At 48.3% G+C, this 26,785-nt stretch overlaps 1 protein-coding gene across 1 annotated transcript; it reads right to left on the reverse strand.

Moving 5' to 3' along the window:
- Positions 1–201: 201 nt before the first annotated feature.
- RGCC (regulator of cell cycle) lies at positions 202–16,536 on the reverse strand. The gene is made up of 5 exons (XM_072760631.1): positions 16,293–16,536; positions 15,632–15,817; positions 6,135–6,242; positions 3,671–3,733; positions 202–2,222 (listed from the first exon to the last, which is right to left on the reverse strand). Exons 1-5 carry the CDS (start codon positions 16,339–16,341, stop codon positions 2,215–2,217), a joined length of 414 nt encoding a protein of 137 aa, XP_072616732.1. The 5' UTR covers positions 16,342–16,536; the 3' UTR covers positions 202–2,214.
- Between the last annotated feature and the right edge of the window lie 10,249 nt (positions 16,537–26,785).

Genomic DNA, 26,785 nt, shown 5'->3' on the forward strand with positions numbered 1-26,785 from the left:
ATATTCCTGATGGAATTATTCATTAGCCAAAAAAAGTAGAAACAATCCAAATGTCCCTCAACTAAAAAATGGGTAAACAAAATGTGGTGTATCCATACAGTGGATTATTCAGTCATAAAAAGGAACGAAGTACTGATTCGTGTACGACACAGATGAACCTTGAAAATTGTATGCTAAGAGAAAGAAGCCAGACACAAAGGGTCACATACAATATTTATTGAAAACATCCAGAATAGAGAAATTCACGGAGACAGAGAATCAGATACTGGGGATGGCTGCACAACTCTGTTAATATGCTAAAAACCACTGAACTGTACACTTAGAAGGATGCATATTAAGGCATGTGAATTACATGTCAATAAAGAAATAAAGAAAATATTTGGGCTCAACCCAAAGACGTCCAAGAAACTGAGGAAAAGACAAAGGTTAAAGAAGAGACCACGTAGCCTGGGTGGTTCAGTCGGTTAAGCATCTATCTTCAGCTCAGGCCATGATCCCAGGGTCCTGGCATCAGCCCCGCATGGGGCTCCCTGCTGAGCAGGGAGTCTGCTTCACCTCCCTCTGCCTGTCAAACAAATAAAATCTTAAAAAAAAAAAAAAGTAAATGCCATGTAGTTTTCTGATGCCCTAAAACACAGGTCAAATATAGTAATTAGCTTTTGAAGATATAAATAAAATTCCGAGTACTTATGTTTTGGATTTGTATCCTATAGAAACATAAGGATGGGAGTTTTTAAATAACTTGATGCCAATTATCAAAGTAATGCCTGGTTATTTCGGGTTTTATTATTACTATTTTTTTTCTTCTTTAGAGGGAAAGAGTGCAAGCAGGTACACACGTGAGCAGGAGGGAGGAGATGGAGGGAGAGAGAAAGAATCTTTAAGCAGACTCCCCACTGAGCATGAAGCGCAACACAGGCTCCATTCCACAACCCTGAGATCATGACCTGAGCCGAAACCAAGAGTCAGATGCCCAACTGACCGGGTCACCCAGGCACCCCTATTTTTAGAGGTTTTAAAGATAGAAAAGCATAGATAAGAAAATTATGAACTTTCCCCTTGTTATGCTCTCTCCATTGTCCCCAAAAGGCAGGTGGCTGGGAGTGGAGGTGGTCATTGGCTTCCACATGCAAAGCCCACCCTGTGGAAGACCTTGCGTCTGGACCCTCCAGCTCCACGGAAGCCACCTGAACGTAAGCATCAAGGCTGGAGCCATCAGATCTTCCTTCATCTGATGATAGCACCTTCATTTTCAAGTTCTCCAGCTGCCCCCACGTTCCCTCATATTTCGGTCCTGAATTTTGAGTGCGAGTGTTTCCCTTAATTGAAAGAAAGAGCCCATGGCACCTAAAAAGGTGGTAAGATATGAGGAGAATAAAGATGGAGGAGGAACCCAACAAACCACAATCCTCAGTCACAGGGATGAAAAGTACAGCATAGGGAATATAGTCAATAATGTAATACTTTGTGGGGTGACAGGTACATTTATCGTAGTGAGCGTCTGGAAAGGTACAGAAGTGTCAGTTCACTGTGTTGTACACCTGAGACTCCTATAATATTGTACATCAACGATACCTCAATTAAAAAACCCCCACAATCCTCAAATTAAAATGTCCCAGGAATCACAGGCCAGCATTTCCCTTTCGAGCCCTGAAGGAGCTTCAAAAAGACACCTCAGTTCACCGTCCTATTGTCTCTTGGGCAGCACCCAAAGCCCTTGTTAGACGTCAAGAGGAGTGTTATTCCCACTAGAATATTATTTAAATGGGAACACACTGAAAGAAAGAAAGAAAAAAAAAAAAGAAGTTTACAGAATACAGACTCTAGGTCAAATTTTATTTGCATACAAAAATATATTATACTGGGAAAAGCATATTTACTGTTTCCAACCATATATAATTAATTACAAATATTTTTCATAAAAGCACTTTAAATTACGGGATAGCTAGGTTTTGAGAGAAAATAGAATATTAGCATAGGTCATCTGTTCTAATACGCGGCAAGCTGGTAAACAAAGTCAGTTTCACTGTCTAAATTGCCCAGAGATGATCTCAAAGGTTGGTTTTCACGCACAAGCCTGAGAATGGCCTGGCGGTAGGTGAGCACTCATCTCTGTCGGCTCTGGTAGCAACTTCTGTAGCTGATGTTTACCAGGTCCTTGGAGCTTTCTGAAGCTTCTCCCTTATGATGAAGGACCCAGAACTTCTCCTTGTTTCACATACCTATAAAGAGGCGATAAATAAGGTTATCCACTCACACAAAAGGTGACGGGCATGGAGGGGGGCACTTGATGGGATGAGCACTGGGTGTTATGCTATATGTTGGCGAATTGAACTCCAATTTAAAAAATATGTAAAAAAAAAATTAAAAATAAAAATGTGAAAAAAAAAGTTCCCAATTCTCATATGTAACCGGATCACACCATCACAGACGGGCATCAAAGCACTAAACTTAATGGCAGGCTTCCCACGTAATGTAGGTCTGAGTAACTGGTACGACAGGGCAGCCAGCTGCAATTCCCATGAAGCAGGCAGGCCTGTTACCTGGGTCTCATACAAATTGTGCTGTAATTACAATAATCTCTGTCAAAACAGGCCTAGGTCTTCAGATGTGGGATGGTACAGCATATAAGAGAATGGGCAATAAAATTCTCCAACAAATAGAAAATACGCAAGGACCTTGACTTTCCACCCTATTTAGGTCCGTCTGAAACCCTGTTACGCACTGAGTCCTGTTAAAACAACCAGCTTTGGATCTAACCTTTCAGGTCTGACCTGGCTATCTAGCAGAGTCCAGCATAAAACATTTCTTATGGAAAATCAACTCTTTCATTGAAAAATTAAGAGGCTAGGACAAAATTCTTTTGCTCTGTGACTGAATACAGCCCACCAGGGTACGGGAGCTAAACCTTCATTCCCGATCCTTCTGGCTCTTGTAATACTTTTCTTTTCTTTTTCTTTTCTTTCTTTCTTTTTTAAATCCTTTCCTTTTGAAACAGAGTGGGTAGATTGATTTCTTGGGGGCCCGTCTTCTGGACATACCCTCCCACCCATATTGTAGTTATGGTGTGATATCTTCACTTCTCAACATTTTTGGTCACACAAAAGAGGTACCAGTAGTGTAACTGCCAAATGGGAAGTATGTTCCCTAATCTTCACTAAGTGGGCGTTTGGTGACGGGGTCTCCCCAGGCTTATTCTTTCTGTCTTTTGAGATCCAATCCTCTAGAAGCCAGACCTCCCCAAGCCCCTGGATCTAACCTGGGAAGACTTCCCTGGCCCATGGGATGGAACCATCTGGCTTGTTGGCACATTGCTTCTGTGGCCAGTCAGCTCATTTCTCCTCTGAAAAGCCTGCCGGGTGGGCCATCACGGTGAGAGAGCTCTGACCTTGTTACTAACAACTTCTCTGCATTTCTCAAACAAAATGTCATTGTTTGCTGGTGGCCTGTCTCTCACTGTTTGGAAAGGCGCACGATCTACATGAACGCAGGCTTACCCTCAGAACTTCTTTCTGAGCCACTAGGGTTCTGTTTCTGAACCTAAAGAAGCCTGATGATGTAACTTCTTGTCCCCCGGCAAGCTGGTAAATATTAGGGCACTTTATCAGCAGTGAGTGTTGGTTGGTTTTCTGTTTGATTTTTTTTTTTTTAATCCCAGGCATGTACTCACTTGCTAATGTTCTGTCAAGATCAGCAATAAAGTCTTCTAGCTCTTTCGTGTCTCCTAGCTTGGCTGAAAAACAAGAGTCGGCCTTCAGTTTCCATATCACGACGGCTCCTGATGCCCTGGGTTCCCAGGATGATGTGACCCCGCTTTGCATCTCTGTATCTACAGAGGCATCATTTTCAAGTGTCCTGTACCAAGCCGAAGTGTCTGCTCCAGTGTTTACTGACAGTCAACTCAGACACAGATGCTGAAGATTAGCCTAAATGTCTCCCTTTTTTCTTCAGTTCATCAGCCCTCATGCCACCCCCAGCCCAACAACCTAGAAGGACCATCTCCTTTCACTTCCTTAAGAGTTTGAAGGGCAGGGACACCTAGATGGCTCAGTGGTTGAGCGTCTGCCTTTGGCTCAGGTCATGATCCCGGGGTCTTGAGTTCAAGTCCCGCATCGGACTCCCCGCAGGGAACCCGCTTCTCTCTCTGCCTATGTCTCTGCCCACCCCTCTCTCTCTGTGTCTCATGAATAAATAAATAAAATCTTAAAAAAAAAAAGAATTTGAAAGGCAGGGGGAGTGAGGGGCTGGGAAGAAATACAAAAAGGCTTGATTTTTTTATTGTGTCAGCTCTGAGTTAGCTGTCAAAAATATCCGGTAAGCTTGGCACTGTGCAGAGCGGACACCCAGACTCCGGATTCTCGCTACGCCTCTTGTCAACACCTTCAGGTTTGCTACCACCCCAGGGCAGTGCTGCAGCCCTCGGGGTCCGCCCAGGAGGAAATGAACGGGGGCCACGGCTCTTTGTCAAAATGGTACAGGGAAGGCGACGGGAGGCCCCATCCCTCCAGCGGCCAGCGCAAGGTGCCAAGTCCTCATCGGGCTTCTGTTCCCTCTATGCCCTGCGACCCATACGCTTTCCTGCAGAGTGCATCATTCATACCTTCTCCCAAATGCATTCCCGGAGTTTCATCTGTTAACCCTTGCCGGCTACAAACAGCTTGTTGTTCTCAGCTTTTATTATTATTATTTTTTAAGATTTTATGTATTCATGAGAGACACATAGAGAGAGAGAGGCAGAGACACAGGCAGAGGGAGAAGCAGGCCCCATGCAGGGAGCCCGACATGGGACTTGATCCCGGGTCTCCAGGATCAGTCTCTAGGCCAAAGGCAGGCGCTAAACTGCTGAGCCACCCGGGCTGCCTAGTTCTCAGCTTTTTTTTTTTTTTTTAGTTTTCAGCCTTTAAAGGCAATCTACCACTAGATTTTCTCTCTCTCTCTCTCTCTCTCTCTCATTCTCTCTCTGTAATTTCTTTGTCTTGAGAATCAGGTAGCAAATCTGGGCACGTCTTGAAGCCACCTACCACACTGCCCTGTCTCTCCAAATTCAATAGCTCCATTTTACTGACAGGGAGCTGGACGATGGCAGGGTCCCCAGTGGCTGCTGCTGACACCGCTCCTTTGGGAGGAAGAATTGAAAAATCACTCTTTCGAAAAAGAGCGAAATTCCTCATTGATGCCAAGAGTGAGAAAAGTAATAGAATCTTCATATTTCCTTTTTAACTATGTTCCATTTTTATTGCGTTCTGCAACTATTTTCAGCAAGTATAATGTTTCTTGAGGGGGAAAAAAATCTCCTTTTGTTTTCAAAAGGGCACTTGTCCAATATAACAGAACATTCAGCTCTCTAGCTGGAGACACTTTACAAGTTCCAAAAAATAAGAAACCGCTCATGCATCTTTAAAAACTTTTTTTTTTTTTTAAGGTCTATTAATGTCACAGTAGAGCCAGGCTGGAGCTGCTATTTTAAATCATGTTAGCTCATCGCTGGTCTCATGAGGATGACCCCGTTTAATATTATTAAATTGGTCATCTGAAAGCATTGGTTACACAGTTAATGCAAATAAAAAGAATCCCACTTTCTTGCAAAGCCTAACTGCTGCTGAGCTTTCAGTTCTAGAACCAACCAGTCTGGGAGAGCACTGTCATTTAGCAGTCTTGATTACACCACGTGAGAGAAAGCAGAGTCTGGAGAAGACCGGTTTTCTTTCTCCCTGCGAATTTGGTTTCTTGCTCCCCATTTATCTGATCCGTTTTCACATTGATCAGAATCCTGAGGGAGAACAAATTCCATTTCACACCATCCTGTACGTGGATGTTAGTTTTCTCTACTTGTTTCATGTATTTGGGAAATATATTTTTTTAAGATTTTATTTATTTATTCATAAGAGACACACAGAGAGGCAGAGACATAGGCAGAGGGAGAAGCAGGCTCCATGCAGGGAGCCTGATGCAGGAACTTGATCCCCGGACCCCAGGATCTCGACCTGAGCCAAAGGCAGGTGCTCAACGACTGAGCCACCGAAGTGCCCCCATTTGGGGAAGATCAGTCAGGGCTAAGGGAGAGGAGAGGAGAGATTGAGGGGGGAAGGCTGTAGAGGAAGCCCAAAACCTCACACCACAACCCATGAGCCTACCTTTCCGAGGAGTGCCAGCGGGGGAGAGTAGAGCCGGAGCAGAGTCTGTTGGAGAATTCAGTTTTTCATCACTGAAGCTGAAGCTGTTCCTGTAGAGCGAATCTGCACCTTCCGGGAAAGAAAATATAACTCATTCAAGGTGGTTTTCAGTCTCTAGTCTATTGATAACCATGGCTCCTCTCCAAAAGGAGCAAAGTTGTAAAGAAAACAGGTTCATTTCCAGACTTCATATTTCTGCCCTCAAATGATTTGAGGCAGGGGAGTGCCTGTGTGTGTGTGTGTCCTGCACACCCAGGGTCTTGCATGGAGACCCTTGCAAAGGAGACTGTGATAGGATTATCATGACCAGACCAGCCTCCTTTGCAACACATAGGAGCCCACTGCCCGGGTCTCTAACTGACAACCAAGCCAATGCTTGGCTGATGAGGGGTCGGGGGTTGGTTTGGGATTGTGGAGCAAAAAAGAACCCTCTTTCCTAAAAAAAAAAAAAAGTCCCTTCTGCCCTCTGATTTCCCTAAAATACAAATACACAGTTGGATCCCATTACTTAATAATCCTCCCTGCCTGGGAGCACCTGGGTGGCTCAGTCGATTGAGCATCTGACTCTTGATTTCAGCTCAAGTCATGATCTCAGCGTCATGGAACCAGTCCACCCCCCGACTGGGCTCACACTCAGTGGGGAGTCTGCTGGAGATTCTCTCTCTCTCTCTCTCTCTTGCTCCCTCCCTCTCTCCCCCTCTGCTCTCTAAAATAAATAAATAAATCTCTTTTTTTAAATGTTTAAATAATAATAATAATCCTTCCTACCTGCTCAAGAGAGTCTGTGTCACGGTTTTCCTGAGAACTTACACTCTAAGGATAAGCTGGAGGGTCAGAGATCAGTATTTTTTGTAGGGGTTGTCAATTCTAGACACTGGGAGTAACTTTGTGGCTCCTTCTATCGTCCTACCCCTGAAGACCAGAGAGAAAGCAGGACAAGGTCCCGGAAGCAGGGCTACACTGGGAGTCAAGGGAACCAGCTCAGCTACTTAGGTACTCGGGCACCCTTGAGCAAGATAGTATCTCTGAGCCTCAGTTTTGCCACGAAGAAAATGGGAAGGCTCCGCAATCCTTAAAGTCCCTTCCAGCTCTTAACGTTCTGAGGGCCTACTTCTCTAGACCCTGCCAAGAAGGAGGAAACCAACCCACGGCCAGCCCGGCCACGTGACTGTGACACCTAAAGGGAGCTGCTGGCTGAGCAGGACCCACTCAAAGGGCTCAAAGGCAGAGCAGCCCACAGAAGCAGGATGTGGCCTCTGAGGTCACAAAGTTAAGTCTTCCTGGTTAAAACAAAACTCGAAGCCAGCCACAGGTGGAGCCGAGATGAGCTCTGGAGAGGCCGTTCAGGTGCAAGAGGCCAGCTGCATCAAGAGGGCCTGGGCAGGACTCTACCCTTCTTGGGGATTCACTCGCCTTAATCCAGTGACCTCCAGCTCAGGAGGAGGCAAACACATCTTTCTTTGGTCCCCATAACTCAAAGTGAACATGAAGTCACAGAAGATATATTCAGATTAAAAAAGGTTTTCAGAAGCAGAGTCTTCTCATCCCAAAAGAATTCAGCTTCATCCCTAAAAGGCTGCTACAAGTTTCTCAGGCCCTACACCTGGCTCCCCTTCCTCCCACTCCGCTTTACCCCCCACCCCAACCAGGTGGCCCCAGTGCCATCCTGTCTTCCTGACCTACACACTCATCTTGTTCACTCTTCCAGACATGCCTGACCCTCACAATCTTTTCTCCCTTTAGAGGTCCAGCCCAGGTCACCTAAAAGGACCACCAGTCACTTTTCAGGGCTTCGATGGTGAACACCTACTGAGATCCAAGATACCCAACCTCACACTTGTATTTCCCCAAATATATATCCCTCAGAATACTGGTCCTTTGGAAAGAAGAACTGTGAGATCAACTAGGTTTGAGAAGCACCAAGCACCCCTGGAGATTCCTACTGCGTCTTCCCACTTTAATGTCCCTGAGAAGTCTTATGAAAAACCAGCTTAGCCTTACTTCTCAAATTTAACTATGGGACACATTTTTTTGTGGCCGCCCCTTAATACTCTCAAGGCACTTGTGTTCCATGGAACTCGACCGGGGAAGCCCTTCTGCCTGCTTTGTCAGCCCACTTCTAGAACAGTCTGGATTTTCTCAAGGGAAAGCCTTTCCCTTACGTACAAAAAAGTGGTCAAGTCCGCTGCAGACCTACAGCAGAGCATGACTGTTTGTCACCACGTAATAGGTAGGAGAATCGCCACAAATAGAACCCGAGAAACTTGCAGGGAAACGATGAGCTAAGACTTAGTGGCAGGAAAACCACAGAGGGCTCCGGGGAGGCCGGCCTCATGCCCAGACCCCTGAGACAGAAGGAAAGAGTAGGAGGTATTTGACCCATAATTTTTGATTCTAAAGGACACGGAGAACATCGCCTCCATGCCTGGCCCAGGGTGCCCAGCCCAGACTTCAGTGATCACACCTCTGGTCTCTATCTCCCAGAAGCAGGTGGTCCTTGAGAGCCAGTTTCACCACCACACCTCACTCCACCCCACCCTGCACCACGGGCCCTCGCCCTGACTTTGACGTCATCTCTATTTTGCTCCAACTCTTTAGCAATGTTACAGCCACATATACTCATCCTCTGGGGGTGGGGGGCTCACGCGTGGCGGGTGGGGGAGGGGGACACACGCACACACAATTTATTTTTCCTCACCGGCAAGTAGACCACTGTCACTGAGTTTTCGGGGGAAGGAATGCTCTATCTAGACATGGAAAAGGCCATTGCAAAATGCAGGGAAAAAAAAAAAAGACCCCCAACGAGGATTCAGGAAAAACTGGGTAGCTCAGGTGGTTTTGAGACTGTGGAGAATGAGTCATAGGTACCGGGACATTGCCACACAGTGCCTCTTCTTAGCCTTTAAAGCCTGGTGTTAAAATGCCTTTTTGATCCAAGTATTTTCCTCAAATTCAGAAAATATATAGACAACCTGGCTGTTACTTGCCTAATAAATTCAGTTGCAAACCAAACTTAATCAGAAGTTCCTCTTACAGCTAATGGACTCATGCTACTCCCCCAATGAGGGAGGGAGAGAGAAAAAAAAAAAAAACAACCAAGTACACTATCTATATATAAACACACACGGGGCGCACAGGCATGTCAACATAGCACATGCTCACTTCCTCACTTCCCCCCTCCCCTTACACGCCACCCCCCACAAACACACACAAGCTCACACACCGGGGCATTGCCACACCTTGAGTCCTCTTCTCCTCCTGTGGGTTCCAGTGCAAATCTGAGCCAGACCTGACCCCAGGCTCCAGGATACTCAACCATCAACAGGAAATGAACCCCCAGCCTCCTTGAACCAAACCTGCCCACAGTCTAGTCCCACCCTGTGGTAATACTGTATACACGTCATTCATGAAAAAAAAAAAAAGATGAGAAAAGCAACTTCAAGAAGCCCAAAGCTAGTGAGAAGCCCAGCAGATGGTGCCACGGTTGAGATGTATGGGGTGGGAGGTCACCACGACTGTGTGACCCTGTGCCCATCACTTTACCTGAGTCTTAGCTTCCTCCTTAGCAAAAGGGGAATAGTAACGAGGTGCTCCATGTAGGATTCCTATGGTTTTCATGATTTTATTCTGGTGAAATGGAGGACGACATGGCCAGGAGAGGAGAGGTCACCATAGAAAAGAGTAACGACCAAGATCCTGGGGCTCGGCTTCCTCCTCTTCAGGTAATAGCAACATTCTTTTTTTTTTCTTTTTTAAGATTTTTATTTATTCACGAGAGACACACAGAGAGAGGCAGAGGGAGAAGCAGGCTTCCCACAGGGAGCCTGATGTGGGACTCGATCCCAGGACCCCAGGATCACGCCCTGGGCCAAAGGCAGGTGCTCGACCACTGAGCCACCCAGGGGCCCCCACTAGCAACATTCTTAGGAGAAGCTTATCTTCGGAGGCACCCCAGAATAAACCTCCCTAAAACAAACCACCACCAGAGAAGGAGCTCACGCTCTAGACCTCGTCTCCTTTTATCCAGTAAAATTTTCACTCTGTGGACTTTTGCTGAGCGCCCTCCATGAAGAAGACCTCATGGAAAGCAATGTGGTAGATGAAAAGGTAAGGAAAGCCTTTTCACGCCTCTGGAACTCTCTCCTCTGCAAAACAGCAGTCAGTTGGTCTGATAAAATGACAGCAACGTGTTGCTGGCTGATAGCACATTAACGTATTACGGCCCCAGCCCCAAATCAGGTGTTGCTATTAACGGGGGTTCGAGGGACACACATGGTGATGATTTGGGGAACTTTGGCAGGTAATAAGACCAGATATTTCCAGGCTCCGCAGTGTCTACTTCAATCAGCTCCAAAGCCCCATCTCCACGAGCATCTCAAAGCCTCCTCAGAAATGTCCTTGGCCTGTGACCTTGGTGTGCTGAAGCCAGGCTCCTCGAGCTCAAGCACCAAGTTTTCTAAGACCCCCGCTGAAGAAGTGCCAGCACATTCAGTATACAAACACCCAGCTCTAATGCTCACCAACAGAGCTTGAGAAACTCAGCCGTAAAAACTGAAGCCTGTTTAAAAGGTAGTTGTGCTCTTTTAGTTTGGAGGTGGGGAAAAAGGTAATTTAGGGTTAGCACCGACATGTGCTCCTCCAGAGGAAAGAAAAGCCACAGACAGTAAACCTTGCCCAGAGCGCCTGTAAATATAGAACAATCCCACACGTTGAAGACAAGCAAACTACAGTAATTAACTGGGAAAAAGAAAGCCTTGGACCTGTTTCCTTTTGCCACAGGGAATGGTTGGTGGCAGGGGGCGGGGGGCAGGGAGGGAGGTTAATCTCCTCCACAAAATCTAAATTCTGAAAACCTCTCTATCTAGAAGTAGGATAGATCACCCCAGCTTCCCTTCTGGCTCTGCTTGGTCCCTTTCCACACCTCTCCAGGTCCCCATCAGAATGAGCCCGGTCACCCACCTGGACCCTAACACCCACCTGGAATCCCTAACACCGTGCCAGTGCAGCCACAGGGCTCCTAACTTACTCTCTCACGGTTGAGCAAGCTCGGATTCCAATCTCTGTAGCTCCTAAACCAGATCAGCCAATACGCTACCTGTCACGCTGGCACCCAGTGCCCATCAGGTGCCCAAGCTGGAAGAGACTCAGCAAAGACATACAAATGTCCTGGTCTTGCACATGCTAAAGAAGGCAGTTCCTCACTCCCTAAAGTGGCTCTACAATATCACAATATCCCTCGCACAACAGGAGCCTTCAGATCCTTTCTGTTAAGTAACAAAACACGCTCCCCCTCCCCTTCAAGGGAAAAGGGTATGTGAAACCCCAATACAGTGAAGATAGAAGTTCATACCACCTTGAAAAGTTCAAGTTAAGGGGCAGCCCAGGGGCTCAGAGGTTTAGCACCGCCTTCAGCCCAGGGTGTGATCCTGGAGTCCCGGGATCTCGAGTCCCACATCGGGTTCCCTGCATGGAGCTTGCTTCTCCCTTGCCTGTGTCTCTGCCTCTCTCTCTGTGTTCTCATGAATAGATAAATAAAATCTTTAAAAATATATATCTTTAAAAAAAAGTTCAAGTTAATATTTTAAACTTCGTATAAGGGATCCTTGGGTGGCGCAGTGGTTTAGCGCCTGCCTTTGGCCCAGGGCATGATCCTAGAGACCCGGAATCAAATCCCACGCCGGGCTCCCGGTGCATGGAGCCTGCTTCTCCCTCTGCCTGTGTCTCTGCCTCTCTCTCTCTCTCTCTCTCTCTCTCTGTGTGTGACTATCATAAATAAATAAAAATTTTAAAAAATAATAATAAAAAAATAAAAAAAATAAACTTCGTATAAGATCATTCAGTGGAGGGGATCCCTGGGTGGCGCAGCGGTTTGGCGCCTGCCTTTGGCCCAGGGCGCGATCCTGGAGATCCGGGATCGAATCCCACATCGGGCTCCCGGTGCATGGAGCCTGCTTCTCCCTCTGCCTGTGTCTCTGTCTCTGTCTCTGTCTCTCTCTCTCTCTCTGTGTGACTATCATAAAAATTAAAAAAAAAAAAAAAAGATCATTCAGTGGAAACCTATCAATTAACACATTGATTAAAACTTAGTAATTACGAGTTAAAATTTCATTGAACATATTTTGAGGAATTAGAGTGTGCATTTACAGTTTTGAAAATATTGAAAACCAATGTTTGGTTTGGTTTTTTAATAAGTTCAAACCGAAGAAGTTTGTGACTCCTGAAGCACCTCTAAGGATCAAGTTTGAACAACACTGCCCCAGCTCCTAATTACGCTGCCCTTTTATTGCTGACGTTAAAACTGCTCCCACCAAAGTGTCTGAGAATTACCTGTTGGACCCAAGTTTAGGGGGAAAGAACAAGCCTGTTCTGACCAACCCCCATTTAAATGCCACCCATAAGGAGGAGCTATCTTGCAATTTTCACTTTGGTCTTCTCTTCACTCACGTCTTTGGGGGACACACTGTTAAGTGGGAACAGGAAGGAATATTTCTCTATTAAACATACATTCTTCTCGATCTAGGTAATTTGCCTCTTTGGGCGGAAGAATGTCTATGTTTCTTCTTTAGAAGCAAGCAACCGGGGGGATCCCTGGGTGGCTCAGAGGTTTGGCCTTCAGCCTGTGTCTCCGCCTCTCTCTCTGTCTCTCACGCATGAATAAATAAAATCTTTGAAAAAATAAATAAATAAAACACAGCAGAGATCACCACCAATAAGAGCTAACAAATAAGAACAATAATCCTCCTAAGGGCTGAGTAGAAGTGAGGTGCTCTTATTATCATTATCCTGGTTGGCCCCCCGCTTTGGTGGCCCACATCTCAGTAGGACCTACCTCTCTCAAACATTCCCTTCCTCAGAAAAGCATTGGACAAATACGTATAATCAACATCTGGGCTCAGTTCTTGGTGGCAGTTAAGACACATACATTATGCTTCCTCAAGAAATTACTGTTAGACACACACCGCTTCTGCCACCACTATTTCTAACCAGTCTTATGGGGGACAAACTAACTACACATTTATAAAGACTAGTGTCATCTGAGCCTTCTTTATGCCATCCCCATTATTGCCCTAGCCACCAAACTAAGGGTCAGCAAAATACACAGTTAACAACAAAAGCAGAAAGCAAAACACACAAGCCCCCCACCTCCCCCCCGACCCCCACAAGAGAAACTACCGACTTCCAAATATCTCCCCCCAAATCGTTAACAATGTGTTTCTGGGTGCCTTCTCTTTGAGGCCCTTGAAAACAGATCTCAAGTCTGAAATCCTACCCTGAGGGAGCTGCAATCACCCGTGATGGGCCAGCTCAGACCATATTCTAGCCAAATGCGGCTGCGGTTTAGAAAGGAGTTATTCTTTGCAATCGCACAGCACTGGACAGACTGTCCCAGCTTTCTTTCCTGTGGGGGGGGGGGGGCGAATTTGTATGTGATGAATAAATAACTCGCTCCAAGCCCCAGCAGAAGGAGACTTATTGAAGTTTGGCCACAGATATTGAGGCAGATTTCGAAAGTTTTTAGATTTCCTTTTGAAATTGGAAATAAGGGGTCCAGTCATTAGCAATAAAGTCCAAAATACAAAACGGAAAATTAACAGCATGCTATCCCATTCCTGTTCACCTCAAAAGCTGCAATTAAATCCAACCCCTGGGGCGGGGGGGGGGGGGCTTCCAAGGAAAGTCAAGAGGGACCTCAGGTTTCTGACTCAAACCCCCGGACAGGGTGGCGAGGGCCTTTATTCATTTTCAGGAGGACAGCTCATGTGGAGGTCTGGGGCTGTATCTTTGCCCTGGAATGAGGAAAAGCTTCAGGTTTCAAAAGAAGAGAATCACAAGGAAAGATCATTGGGTCATTGCTTTCGCTTCCAGAGTCAAGGGCAGCAAAGGGAGTGACATTCATGCTGTAACTCACGTAGGGAATGAAGTCTCAAGAAAAGTCTAAGAAAAATACTAAGTCATCCAGGATTGGAAAACCAACAACAACCACATGATATTGAAAAGTCACCAGATCCTGACACCTAAACGGACACCTAAACGGGTATCTGGAATCCTTACAGACCATCTGATCCTTGGAGGGTCGGTGGGGAGTGTCCCACTTGCAAGGTCATTGAAGACAAAGAGACCCTGGGGTAAGTCTCCAAGAGGAGACACGTTGTCAGGAAGCACCTCTAAGCCCATCTGCTCTCCGGCTCCCTCTCCAGCCCGAGGTGGGGGTGGGGGGCGGGAGGTGTGGAAGCCAGCAGTCCCCTTGGGGGACCTGCCAGAAGGAAGAGGGCCACTCTCTCAGGCACTTGAACTCTGCGGGGAGGCCAGAGAGTCTTTCCAAACGGCCTGCAGCGCCACAGCAAGCCCGGGAGCTCGCAGCCAGAAGAAAATGTGAGGATGTTATTTCAGGAATCCCAAGAACAGCAGCTTGGGAGACCTTTCCCAAAGTTTTCAGTATTGGGTCCTCCTGCGTCCCTCCCTCCGCACTTGCCCCGCACGCTCTGAAAGAGAGACTGAGAAGAGACCCAGCGGGCAGGGGGGAGGCGGGGCAGGTGGTAGATGGAGCAGGCAGGGGGGAGGCGGGGCAGGTGAGAAACGGTGCGGGCAGAGGGGGGCGGGGCAGGGGGGAGGTGGGCAGGTGGGAGACAGAGCCGGCAGGGGGGAGGCGGGCAGGTGAGAGATGGTGCGAGCAGAGGGGGACGGGCGGGGGCGGGGGCAGGTGAAGAGCGGCCCCAGAGAGACATGGAGCGGGCAGGGGGGAGGCGGGCAGTGAGGAGCGACCCCAGAGAGACATGGAGCCGGCAGGGGGAGGCGGGGCAGGTGAGAGAGGGAGCGTGCAGGGGAGGGGCAGGCAGGTGAGGAGCGACCCCAGAGAGACATGGAGCCGGCAGGGGGAGGCGGGGCAGGTGAGAGAAGACGGAGCGGGCAGGGGAGAGGCGGGCAAGTGAGGAATGATCCCAGAGAGACGACGGAGCGGGCAGGGGGGAGGCGGGCAGGTGAGGAGCGACCCTGGGGAGACAGAGCGGGCAGGGGGAGGCGGGGCAGGTGGGAGGCGGAGCGTGCAGGGGAGGGGCGGGCAGATGAGGAGCGACCCCAAAGAGACGGAGCGGGCAGGGGAGAGGCGGGCAGGTGAGCAGTGACCCCGGGGAGACGGAGCGTGCAGGGGAGGGGGGGGCAGGTGAGGAGCGACCCCAAAGAGACGGAGAGGGCAGGGGGGAGGCGGGCAGGTGAGGAGCGACCCAGGAGAGACGGAGCGGGCAGGGGGAGGCGGGGCAGGTGGGAGACGGAGCGTGCAGGGGGGAGGCGGGCAGGTGGCTGGGGGGTCGGGGCGGGGCGGGCGGCCCGCACCGTCGGCCTCGCTCACTGCAGCGGCAGGTGCCGTCCGCCCGTCCCGGGGCCCCCGCGTGACCGCCGGTCCCGGGGGGGGCCGCGCCGCGCAGGGTGGACGCACGGAGCCCCCGCCGCCCCACACCTACTCTCCGAGTCGCTGAAGCCGCTGCTGTCGCTCACGCTGGCGCTGCTCCGCCGCTTCATGCGCTCCAGGTGCTCCTCGTAGTGGAAGTGGCGCTCGTGGAAGGGCGACGCGAAGTCCGCCAGCACCGCGTCGAACTCGCACAGCGCGTCCGTCAGGTCCCCCGCGGCCGCCGAGTCCAGGGCGGGGGCTGCGGGCGGGGGCGGGCGGGGGCGGGCTCAGCGCGGGCCTCGGGGACCCCCGGCGCCCCCCACGCCGCCCCCCACGCCGCCCCCCGGCGCCCCCCGGCGCCCCCCACGCCGCCCCCCGGCGCCCCCCACGCCGCCCGCCGTCCCGCCCATTTTCGAGCTGCGGAAACTGAGCCTCCGCCGTGACGCCAGGTCACCCGGTAACCGGGCGGCGGGACTCTCCCCCGCACCCCTACGCCCCGGCCGCGGGTGCGTGTCCGCGGGTGAGTGTCCGCGGGTGTGTGTCCGCGGGTGTGTGTCCGCGTGTCCGTCCGCGTGTCCGTCCGCGGCTGTCGGTACCGGCCCCGGGGCGCGCGGGCCAGCGGGCGGCGGAGCGCAGACTGGGTCAGGGCGCGCCCGCGGAGGTGTCCGCCCGGCGGGGAGAGGCCGCCGGGGACCCCGTCTGCGGAAGCGCCGGGCTCGGGCCGCTGCACTCACCTGCGGCGGCGGCGGCCGCGGGGCTGCTCTGCGCGGCGGGAGGCTTCATGGGCGCGCGGCCCGGCGCGGGGAGGGTCCTGCGGGGTCGGGGAGGGCGCTGCGCCGGGCGGGCCCCCGCGCGCCCCGGCTCGGTCCGCCTTGCCCGCCCGCCGGCTCCGGGCTCGCGCTCTCCGGCCGCGCCGCCTCCGCTCGGTGCGCTCCCCGCCGGCTCCCGCTCCCGCTCCCGCTCCCGCTCCCGCTCCCGCTCGGCCGCCGCCACCCTCGGGCCCCGCCGTCTTATAGCCGCGGGCGGGGGCGGGGCGGGGCGGGGCGGGCGAGAGCGTCCCAGCCGCGCCCCGGGGACGCCCCGTCCGCCCCTCCCCCACCCCCACCCCCGCCACCGCCCTCGCCACGCGCCGCCCCGAACCCGGCGACCGGGACTGGCGGGAGCCCGAGCCTCACCCCCAGGACTCGCCCCTCGCCGAAGCGGCCGCGTGGCCCCGGGGCCGGCACCCGACAGCTGCCCGCTCCCCGCCGCGCCCTGCACCCCCTGCCGCCGGGACGTGGAAGGGCCGAGCTCTGGGTGGCTGCGAGGGACGGGGAACCCCGCAGGCCCAGGCGGGGTCGCGCAGGCACAGGGCGGCCCACCCCGGTGCCCGGGGCACTCACGGACGGCGGGCAGCGGGGCGCAGGGGCTGGGGCGAGAGGGACCGAGCGGCGGGGGCCACGCGGCTGCAGGCCCTAACCCCCCTCCCAGAGCCCGAGTGTGACCCAGGCCCGGGCTTTCACGCCAGCCCCGACTCTGTTCAGGAGGAGCTTTGTTGTCGGGGCAGGAAACGACTGCGTAGATGCGGCGCAAACCCGGCGCCTTTCGGCGTCCGTAGGGACGGGCCACCCTGCGGGGGACCAGTCCCGGCCGTGCAGAGCTCCCCGTGCCGGCCCGGGCCCAGCCACTAGCCGCAGGTGCAAATGCAAATGCAAATGCAAATGCAAAACGACTAAAATGCACTGAAAAGCTCAAGCCCCTCAAGCTCACCCGACGCACGTCTGCCACCGCGGAGAAAGTTCTATGGGACGAGGTTGCCAGGGTCTCGGAGCCACAAAACTGGCCTCGGAGGGGAGAGAGGCATCTGAACCCTGGTGGTCCAGAGCCTCCTGGGTCAGGTCGTGGCACGCACCACTTCCAGCCCCTACGGCGATGCAGAGAGGTGGAATCACTGCTAGGTGCACAGGTGAGGAAACTGAGGCACCGCAGATGAGGTCGGTGGCCAGTCAGGTAGCGACGGAAAGGCAGGTCTGTCTGGTTTGGGAGCCACTTTGGGCTTCACCACACACCCCTCCTCCCCCACCTGCAAGGTGAAGGACAGCAGGAGGGAGAGGCTCCAAGTAAGGAAGCACGTCACCCAGGGCAGGCCCCTGAAGCCACAGGGCAACATATATGCATCTTTCATTTTGCCTCTCTTTGTCTTTTTTCCCATCTCCCTTTTAAATTCTTTTTTTTTTTTTTTCTTTTTCCTCTCCTTTCCTTCCTCATGCTCTTGGACTTGCCACGGCACCCAGTGGTGATGCCCTGGGCTTGACCCAGCAGCAACCAATCTGGAAGCTGAGGCCAAGGAGCTGCTTTCCCAATGCACTTCTGCTTTCCTAGCGGGGGGCTGGGGTGCAGGGTGGTGGACACCCCAGCCCAGGTCACGCATGGTGGCTGGGAGTCCCTGTCAGCAAAAGAATCAGCCAAAGCGATCTTTAGAAGAGCCTACAAAACGCCCCACTTTTTAGCAGCCATGTCCTGAGCGAGTGACGAGGATAGTTGGTTGTCATCCGTACCCCATTTGTAAGGGAACTCACCCAAGCATCAGGGAGGTGGCTGGGCAGAGGGCCCCTCTAGGACGAGTGTCACTTTGGCTATGAAACAGTGTCACTGCTGCACACACTCTCTCTCTCTCTCCTAATTTTAAATTTTAATATACAGGAAAATGTAGGGAATTAGGTAATAGTACTCTGTATCCACAGTGAGAATTAACACGTTACCATATTGTTATTTTTGCCTTGGATATTTTTTGAGACAAAGCATACGATAAAGTACACTGATCTTGAGTGTACCCTTTGATAAATATTTACCTGTGCATCCATCTGTGTGGTTGCCAACCAGATCGAGACGTGGTATTTTGTCATCATCCCCCAAAGGGTGCCTATGCCATTTTCTAGTCAAGAACACCCCATGAGGGGCAGCCTGGGTGGCCCAGCCGGTTAGCGCCACCTTCCGCCCAGGGCGTGATCCCAGAGTCCCGGGGTCGAGTCCTGCATCAGACTCCCTGCATGGAGCCTGCTTCTCCCTCTGTATCTCTGCCTCTCTCTCTCTCTCTCTCTCATGAATAAATTTTTTAAAAAATCTTAAAAAATAAATAAATAACACCCGATGAGTAAGTAACCCCTATTCCGAATTCGGTCACCAGGAATTAGTTCTGCCTACTTTGAAAACTCCTTAAAATCACACCGTGTGTGTTCTTGCACATTTGGCTTCTTTTGTTTAATATAATGCCTTCGAGATTGATCTATATTGTTGCGGTATTAAGCCGTCCTCCTGCTGGTGGACATTTGGGTTGTTATTTTGCTGTTGTTTGGCGCTGTTGCTACTGTAAGTGGCTTTGCAATGAGGATCCTTGGGCCTGTCTCTTTGGTGTACGTGATAGAGTCTCTAGGATATGCATCGAGGCGGAGCATAACCAAATTGGATGATCTCTAGTCATTGGCTAACATAAACAAAGCTGCTATGAACAGCTGGGGTGTATTTCTTTTGGGGCACACACTCACTTCTCTTGAGTTTATACCCAGGAGTGGCATTTCAGAATCACAGCATGGGCATATGCTTAGCTTTCAAAGATACTGCCAAGCAGTTTTCAGACCAACAGTGGTTGAATGAATCTACACTCCCTGCCATGTGTAAGAATTCCAGTTTCTCCATATTGTGTCAAAATATGATATTGTTAGACGTGTTAATTTTAGCCATTCTGGTGACGGTGTCTGGCACCTGACTGCAATTCTTCTTCTTCTCCTTTCCACCTCTCCACCTCCCCTCCCACCTCCCCACCCACCTCCCTCCTCCTCCTCCTTCCTTTCCCTGTGGCTTTAAGTTAGATTTTCCTAATAAGTAATTAAATTGACCACTTTTCCCTTACACTTCGAGTGCTCTTATGTATTTATTTTTAAATATTTTATTTATTTCCTTGAGGGAGAGAGAGCACACAGAGGGAGAGGGAGATGCAGACTCCCCTGCTGAGCAGAGAGCCCTAAGTGAGGCTCAACCCCAGGACCCCGGGATCATGACCTGAGCCCAAGGCAGCTGCTTAAATAACTGAGCCATCCAGGTGCCCCTCAAATACTTTGAATAAGAGAAATAGAACAAGGTCAGTATCCCCCTTGGTTGGGATCCCTGGGTGGCTCAGTGGTTTAGCGCCTGCCTTTGGCCCAGGGCGTGATCCTGAAATCCTGGGATCGAGTCCCGCGTTGGGCTCCTGGCATGGAGCCTGCTTCTCCCTCTGCCTGTATCTATGCCTCTCTCTCTCTGTGTCTCTCTCTCTCTCTATGTCTATCATGAATAAATAAATAAATCTTAAAAATATATATATATCCCCCTTGGTTGTCCTTCCCAGCCCTATCCCCCTCCCTCCCCAGAGACAACCAACTACCAGGAATTTGCTAAGTACCCTCCACGCCATGTTTTTGTACTGAAATTATATTGATATGTTTACGTAAAAAAAATGTATGGTAAGGCTTTATATAGTTTTAAAATTTGCATAACTACTTTAATGCTGCAACATGCTTTGTTTTCGCTCAACATTGTCTTTACATATGTTGATACACACAGATCTAGTTTATTCACTGAATCTGCCAAATCGAATTCCATTTAATGAGTACAGAACGGTTTATTTATCCACTCTCCAGTTGATGGGGATTTGTTTTCAGTTCTCCTCTGTCAACAAACAACGCTTCAGTTAACGCGCCCTCACCTATCTCTGTGGCTTACAGGAGTCCACTGCTGTGCTTTTCCTACTGCAGAACCAGACATAGGGCAGAGGTTAAACCTGTGGTCCACCGGGCCTTCTGACTTGTTCCATTTTCTAGCCCAGGGCCTCCTGTGGTCCCAGCCACATGGTCATATTGACAAAGATGTTAAGTGACCTCGCTGTTCAAATATGACCTTGTCCCTTACTGAGGAGGGGTGGGGAGCCATGAACCTAAATTAACCAGACCTGAACCTAAATTAACCATACAGCCTCATGCTGGGATTTACACACATTTCTGGTCCCAGAAGGTCATTTGGTCACACAGGTTTCCTTCCAGAAAAAAGACTTAAGGCTGCTTATGATTTTGAAACAGGGCACCTTCTGGGGCACTTGGGTGGCTCAGTCAGTTAAGCTGCGGCCTTCGGGTCAGGATATGATCCTGGGGTTCTGGGATCCAGGCCCACATCAGGCCCTCCTGCTCAGAGAACCTGCTTCTCCCTCTCCCTCTGCCTCTCACTGACGGTTCATGCTCCCTCTCTCTTTCTCTGACACTCACTCTCTCTCTCTCCCAAATAAACTTTAAAAAAAAATCTTTATTTTTTTTTTAAAGAATTATTTATTTATTCATGAGAGACACACGGAGAGAGAGAAGCAGAGACATAGGCAGAGGGAGACGCAGGCTCTTCTCAGGAGCCTGTTGTGGGACTCGATCTCGGATCCCAGGATCACAACCTGAGCCGAAGGCAGACGCTCAACACTTGAGCCACCCAGGTGCCCTTAAAAAATCTTTAGAAAAAGAAACAGGGCAACTTCTTACATTTTTAAAGACCAGTTCTCGATCTTAATTGGCATCTCTTCCGCATTCACACCATTGACCACTCTCTCCTTGAAACTTATCCTGAATATCCACCGAACCCCCTAACACCTCACCACATCTCCTCAGGGCCCTGTTGAATCCTCCTCTGTGAAATTACACTCTGGCCTCCCAACAGGTCTCTCCTTGGCCAACCTTTTCTCACTCTGCATTCTAAATTGAGAAATCAGACTTCATCAAAATTTAAGACTTTGGTTCATCAGAGAGACCATTACAAAAAGAAAAAGACAAGCCACAGACTGAAAGAAAGTGCTGCAATACATACATCTGACAAAGGATTTGTTTTTAGAACATAGAAAAACCGGGACTCCTGGGTGGTTCAGTGGTTGGGCGTCTGCCTTTGGTCCAGGGCATGATCCTGGAGTCCCAGGATTGAGACCCGCATCAGGCTCCCTGCATGGGGCCTGCTTCTCCCTCTGCCTGTCTGTCTGTCTCTCTCTCTCTCTCTCTCTCTGTGTGTGTCTCTCATGAATAAATAAATAATTTTTTTAAAAAAAGAACATAGAAAAACCATCTACAAAGGAAACATGGGCTAAACACTTGAACACACACCTGACAAAATAAGGTCTATGAATGACCAGTAAACACATAAAGAGTCAAACATGGGATTACCCTGCAATCTAGCAATTCTCCAACATCTTTACCCAAGAGAAATAAAAAATAATGTAAAAATGCGTTTTTATTCATAGTAGCCCAACACTGGTAATAACCGAAACATCCATCAACAGAAGAATAGACGTACAATTCTGTGATGTATTCCTACAACAGAATACTGCTCAGCAATAGGAAGAACAAACTATTGACACACACAGAACAATTTCTAGATGAATCTTAGAAATATTATGCTTGCAAGGCTCCTGCTGTCGGCAGAATGACAGTCCCTCAAAGGTGCCCGGGTCCAAATCCCCATAATCATGTGGCAAAATGACCATCATGGGATGAAGGTTGAGGACCTTGAGAGGGAGAGAGAACCCTGGATCACTGGGGTCCTTAAAAGCAGAGAAGCCTTCCTGGCTGTGGTCAGAGGGAGATGTGACAAAGGAAGAATGGTGTGAAGTCCAACAGTGCTGCCTTTGGAGATGGAGGGAGAGACAACAAGCCAGGGTATGAGTGGTCTCTAGAGGCAGAAAAAGGCAAGAAAATCCCCTAGAGCCTCCACAAGGGAACACAGCTCCACCAACACCTTGACTTTGGCTCACAGAGAACACCTACTGGACTTGTAACGCACAAACCTGTAAGATCATAGATTTCTATGGACTTCAGCAGCTCAGTTTGTGGCAATCTGTTGCAGCTGCAACTAGATACAGTCTCCACTGGTTTTCTTATATTTTGAGAGTTGACTCAAGCATATTTTTTTAAATTCCTTCAAACCGGTATTTTCCTAAGTTTTTTTTTATTTGTTTCTATGTTTGTCTTTTTACTCCTAATCTTTTTTTTTTTTTTAAAGATTTTATTTATTTATTTGAGAGAGAGCAAGAGAGAGTGTGAGCCGAGGAGGGAGAAGCAGACTCCTTGGTGAGCAGGGAGCCAGATATGGGGCTCGATCCCAGGACCCCAGGATCATGACTGGGAGCCCAAGGCAGATGCTTAACCAACTGAGCCACCCAGGTGCCCACTCCTAATCTTTCTATCTCTGCTAATGTCTCTGTGCTCCGCAGCAGTCCTGGGGCCTTTTCTTCATTTGTACTTTCTTTTCTCTTCTCCTGGGTGGTGCGTATCTCTCCAGTCTGTGTTCTTTAGGCATACACTGCTCTATGTGCTTTAAATAGAATCCTACCTTATATACTGCTTAATAGCCTGTGACCATAAGATCAGGTTCCATGTCTTCAAATATTCTTCTCATCATTTTCACGGGTATAGGCATAGATTACAATTGATCCATTCCCCACTTTGCACATTTAGATTGTTTTCACTTTTATAGACAATGCTTGGTTGAATATTTTAGTAGCGATATATTTAGGCTCATTCATGATTGTTTCCTTAGAATACATTCATAGATTTACTCTTAGAATAAATTCATAAATTGCTGGGTCAAAGAAAACACACCATTCTAAGTCTTTTTAGTGTGTAATTTCCAACCCATCAATCAACACAAAGATTACACTACCTAGGGCATGGCTGCAAAAAATGCGAGGCAATGTTAGCGCATCAGTCAAATTCCTTTAGATACTCTCCTACTGACCAGCCTTCAGAAATGTTAACATTCTGAGCTGTTTTCTTAACTAAAAAAAAAAAAAAAAAAATTGTAAAAAAAAATGCTGTGAGCTCACATGTTAACAATCTGATACAAAAGAAGCACCTACTTTCTGAAATGCCACCTTTCTTACACTGGTGCTCTGTGAGGGCACCTTACAATGTAGGGCCTGTTTTATAAAAGCACATTTGTTTGATTTCAAGGTCCGGCTGTGCAGGGGGCCTGGGGGCATTCCCATCCTCTTTTGTGCTCTGAATGCCGACTAAGCACTTTGTTGTCAACCACAGGGTCTGGGCTCTGCATAGCAATACCATGCCTTTTAGATTAAATCTGATTTCTTCCTTCAAGTGGATGCTTTATTCTTATAGCGAGCAGGGCACAGAGTTCAGAGAAAGAAGATCATGTTTTATGACGTTTATTAATGTCTCAAAACTATGTGCCCATCTGTTCCAAGTCTGAAAGAAATCAAAGTTACAGAAAATCAGGCACAGTGAATCAATCAATTAATTAACTGTTATTGAGTGCCAATGATGTGTAAGGCAACAGGAATAACCAAAATCAGAGAGCGAACTTAAAATACATTAGTAAATATTTTTTCCTTTAGTTTTAGTTGCTTTTCCTGAAATATTAGAGGAACACTTAAGTTTGCATTGTGTTTTTCTAGATGTTTGGGGTTTTTTTCTTAGCCTGGAAGAAGACCATAGGAGCTTTTAAACTCTCCTATTTTTACTCAAAAGATGCTTTTCAAAATTAAGGAAATTGAATTTGCCATATGAAAATCGGCCTTTTGTGTTTCTTCTTTCATGAAATATGTGTCATTTGCCTATTTTGCTATTGTGGTGTCCTTTCCTTACAGGTTTGTAGGAATTCTTAAAATATTTTTGATGCAGATTCTTCATTGTATGTGACACATCTTCCCACAGTTTGTAGTTCATCTTTCCACCTTCTTTAACAGGTCTTTTGTTGAATACAGGTTAATTTTATTATTGTCAGATTCACACTTCTGTTTTGTAGTAAGCTTTTTTGGTGTCCACTGTTTAAGAAATCCTCCCCTACCCTCAAGACCTAAAGTTATTTAACCATGTTTTCTTCTAAAAATTTTTAAGTTTTGCTTTTGACAGTTGAATCCTTAATCCATCTGGAATTGATTTGCATGTCTGATGTCAGATGGGAATCTGATTTACTTTTCATATGGATAATCATTTTTTCCTGTTCCATTCATTAAATCCTTCATAAATAATCCAGGAAATGCAAATCGAGACCATAAAGAGATACCCATTTACGTCCATCCGATTGGCAAAAATTAAGACATCTGGCAATACCAAGTTCTGAAGAAGACCGATCGATAGATCTTAACACATTGCCGGGGAGAGCATAGGTTGCTACGACTGCTTTGGAAAACAGTCTGGCATTGTCTTGAGAAGTTGAACTTTCACCCACCCTACCACCAACCCACATTCCATTCCTGGGTATAAACTGAGGACAACTCCAGGTATGCACCGGGAGAGAGAACCACGTATATGAAAATCTCCACTGCAGCTCTCTGTATCACAGCAAGAAATGTGAAAGAATGAACTCCAGTGTCCTGGAGGCCAGATAAATATATGCCAGTGTAGTCACCCAGTGAAATACTACATAGTGGTGAAGATGAATGAATCACAGCAGCCACAACAATACGGATGACTCTTAGTAATAGAAAACTAAATGGGAACAACGTCCTGGATGATTATATAGGGCATAACATCTCTTCTGTAAAAGTCATAAACAATTAAAACTAATCATTATGTGGTTTGCATGCATGTATGTGTGATTAAAAATATTTTATTTTATTTATTTTTATTATAGCACCGGGACAGGACCCGTGAGCAGAAAGAGCTGGCCTGAGATTGTGAGGAGCAATTGATTATTATTTTTTTAAGAGTTTATTTATTTATTTAAGAGAGAGCATGAGAGAAGGAGTACAAGCGGTGGGGAGGCAGAGGGAAAGAGAGAAGCAGGCTCCCCCCACTGAGCAGTGGGGCTCTATCCCAGGACCCTGAGATCATGACCTGAACCAAAGGCAGACACTTAACTGGTGAAGCCACCCACATGCTCCAATAAAAAATATTTTAGATCAAGAATGAATAAAAGTACAAAATTTTGAATTGTGGCTCCATGTAGTGGGAGGAGTCCCAGGGTGGGGGTGGTAAATGGGCCAGGGCAGGAGCACATGAAAGAAGGAAGTTATGGTCAGTGTGTTCCCTCTCTAATTGGATAACGAGTTCATGAGTGTCCGTTAATTTATCAACAAATAAACACCCAAGTAGAGAAAATAAAAGAGGGCCAGGCATGGACCAGAGATGAGTGGGAGGTAAACCAAGGGTGATGAGTCCAACCCCGTGCCTGAGGTCCATTGAAAATACAGTCGGAGGAGAAAATCCACACAGACCCTTTATGAAGTGAGCTAAGGTATGAAGTGACAGTGCTTAAAAACAAAGATCAAAAGCTATTTGGGCTAAGTAATAAATATTAATAAGTCAAAAATCCTCACCCTAATAATTTTTTCACCAGATCCTGATTAGCTGTTAGTTAATAAATACGCAGTCTACTTGAATTCTATGTGCTTTTGGGCCTGTTTGGACCAGAATGGGAAAAAAAAAAAAACTATAAATTCTCCAGGGAGGTGCTGGATAGAGAAGCAAGCTGACTAAGAACACTCTAGATTCTTTATGAACTGCCCTTATATCACAAGAATAAGTTAAAGACCTGAGTTTCCAAACTTTTAATCAAAGCAGCTTAAATTTTTCCATGATTTTACAATGTTTGCATAGTGTTCTCATATAATACTTTATTTGATCATGGGGCAAGAACCCTGAGAACTTATCAAATCAAGGCTGTCAGATGTATTTTTTTTTTAAAGATTTTATTTATTTATTCATGAGAGACACAGAGAGAGAGGCAGAGACAAAGGCAGAGGGAGAAGCAGGCTCCATGCAGGGAGCCCGACGTGGGACTCGATCCGAGGACTCCAGGATCCTGGGCTGAAGGCAGGCACTCAACCACTGAGCCACCCAGGCGTCCCAAGACTATCATATGTTTGTGACAAAAAACAAAAAACAAAAACACACAACTTTAAAAATAGAACTGACTTCTGATGTTATTTCAAAATGGGGTCTCTGGGTAAAAGTTAAGGCATCCCAAAAAGTGGAATGTAAATTTCAGCATGATTTTTTTGTGCTTCGAATTCTTTAAATCTTCATCTAGGGACGCCTGGGTGGCTCAGTGGTTGAGCATCTACTTTTAGGTCAGGGCTTGATCCGGATCAAGGCCCCCATTGGGCTCCCTGCAGGGAGCCTTTTTCTCCCTCTGCCTGTGTCTCTGCCTCTCTGTGTCTCTCATGAATCAATAAATAAAATCTTTAAATAATAATCTTCATCTAAACAAGAGATTATCTTATGGTTGT

Source organism: Vulpes vulpes, chromosome 6 (assembly GCF_048418805.1).
Source record: "Vulpes vulpes isolate BD-2025 chromosome 6, VulVul3, whole genome shotgun sequence".
Taxonomy (NCBI): domain Eukaryota; kingdom Metazoa; phylum Chordata; class Mammalia; order Carnivora; family Canidae; genus Vulpes; species Vulpes vulpes.

Bases quoted from the DNA above. Each gene is read 5' to 3' on its own strand.
- RGCC (XM_072760631.1), bottom strand. From the start codon at position 16,341: ATGAAGCCTCCCGCCGCGCAGAGCAGCCCCGCGGCCGCCGCCGCCGCA. The intron at 15,818-16,292 runs GTGAGTGCAGCG...CCCCGCCCGCAG, and splicing joins CGCGGCCGCCGCCGCCGCAG to CCCCCGCCCTGGACTCGGCG. The intron at 3,734-6,134 runs GTAGGCTCATGG...CTTGTTTTTCAG, and splicing joins CGCTGGCACTCCTCGGAAAG to CCAAGCTAGGAGACACGAAA.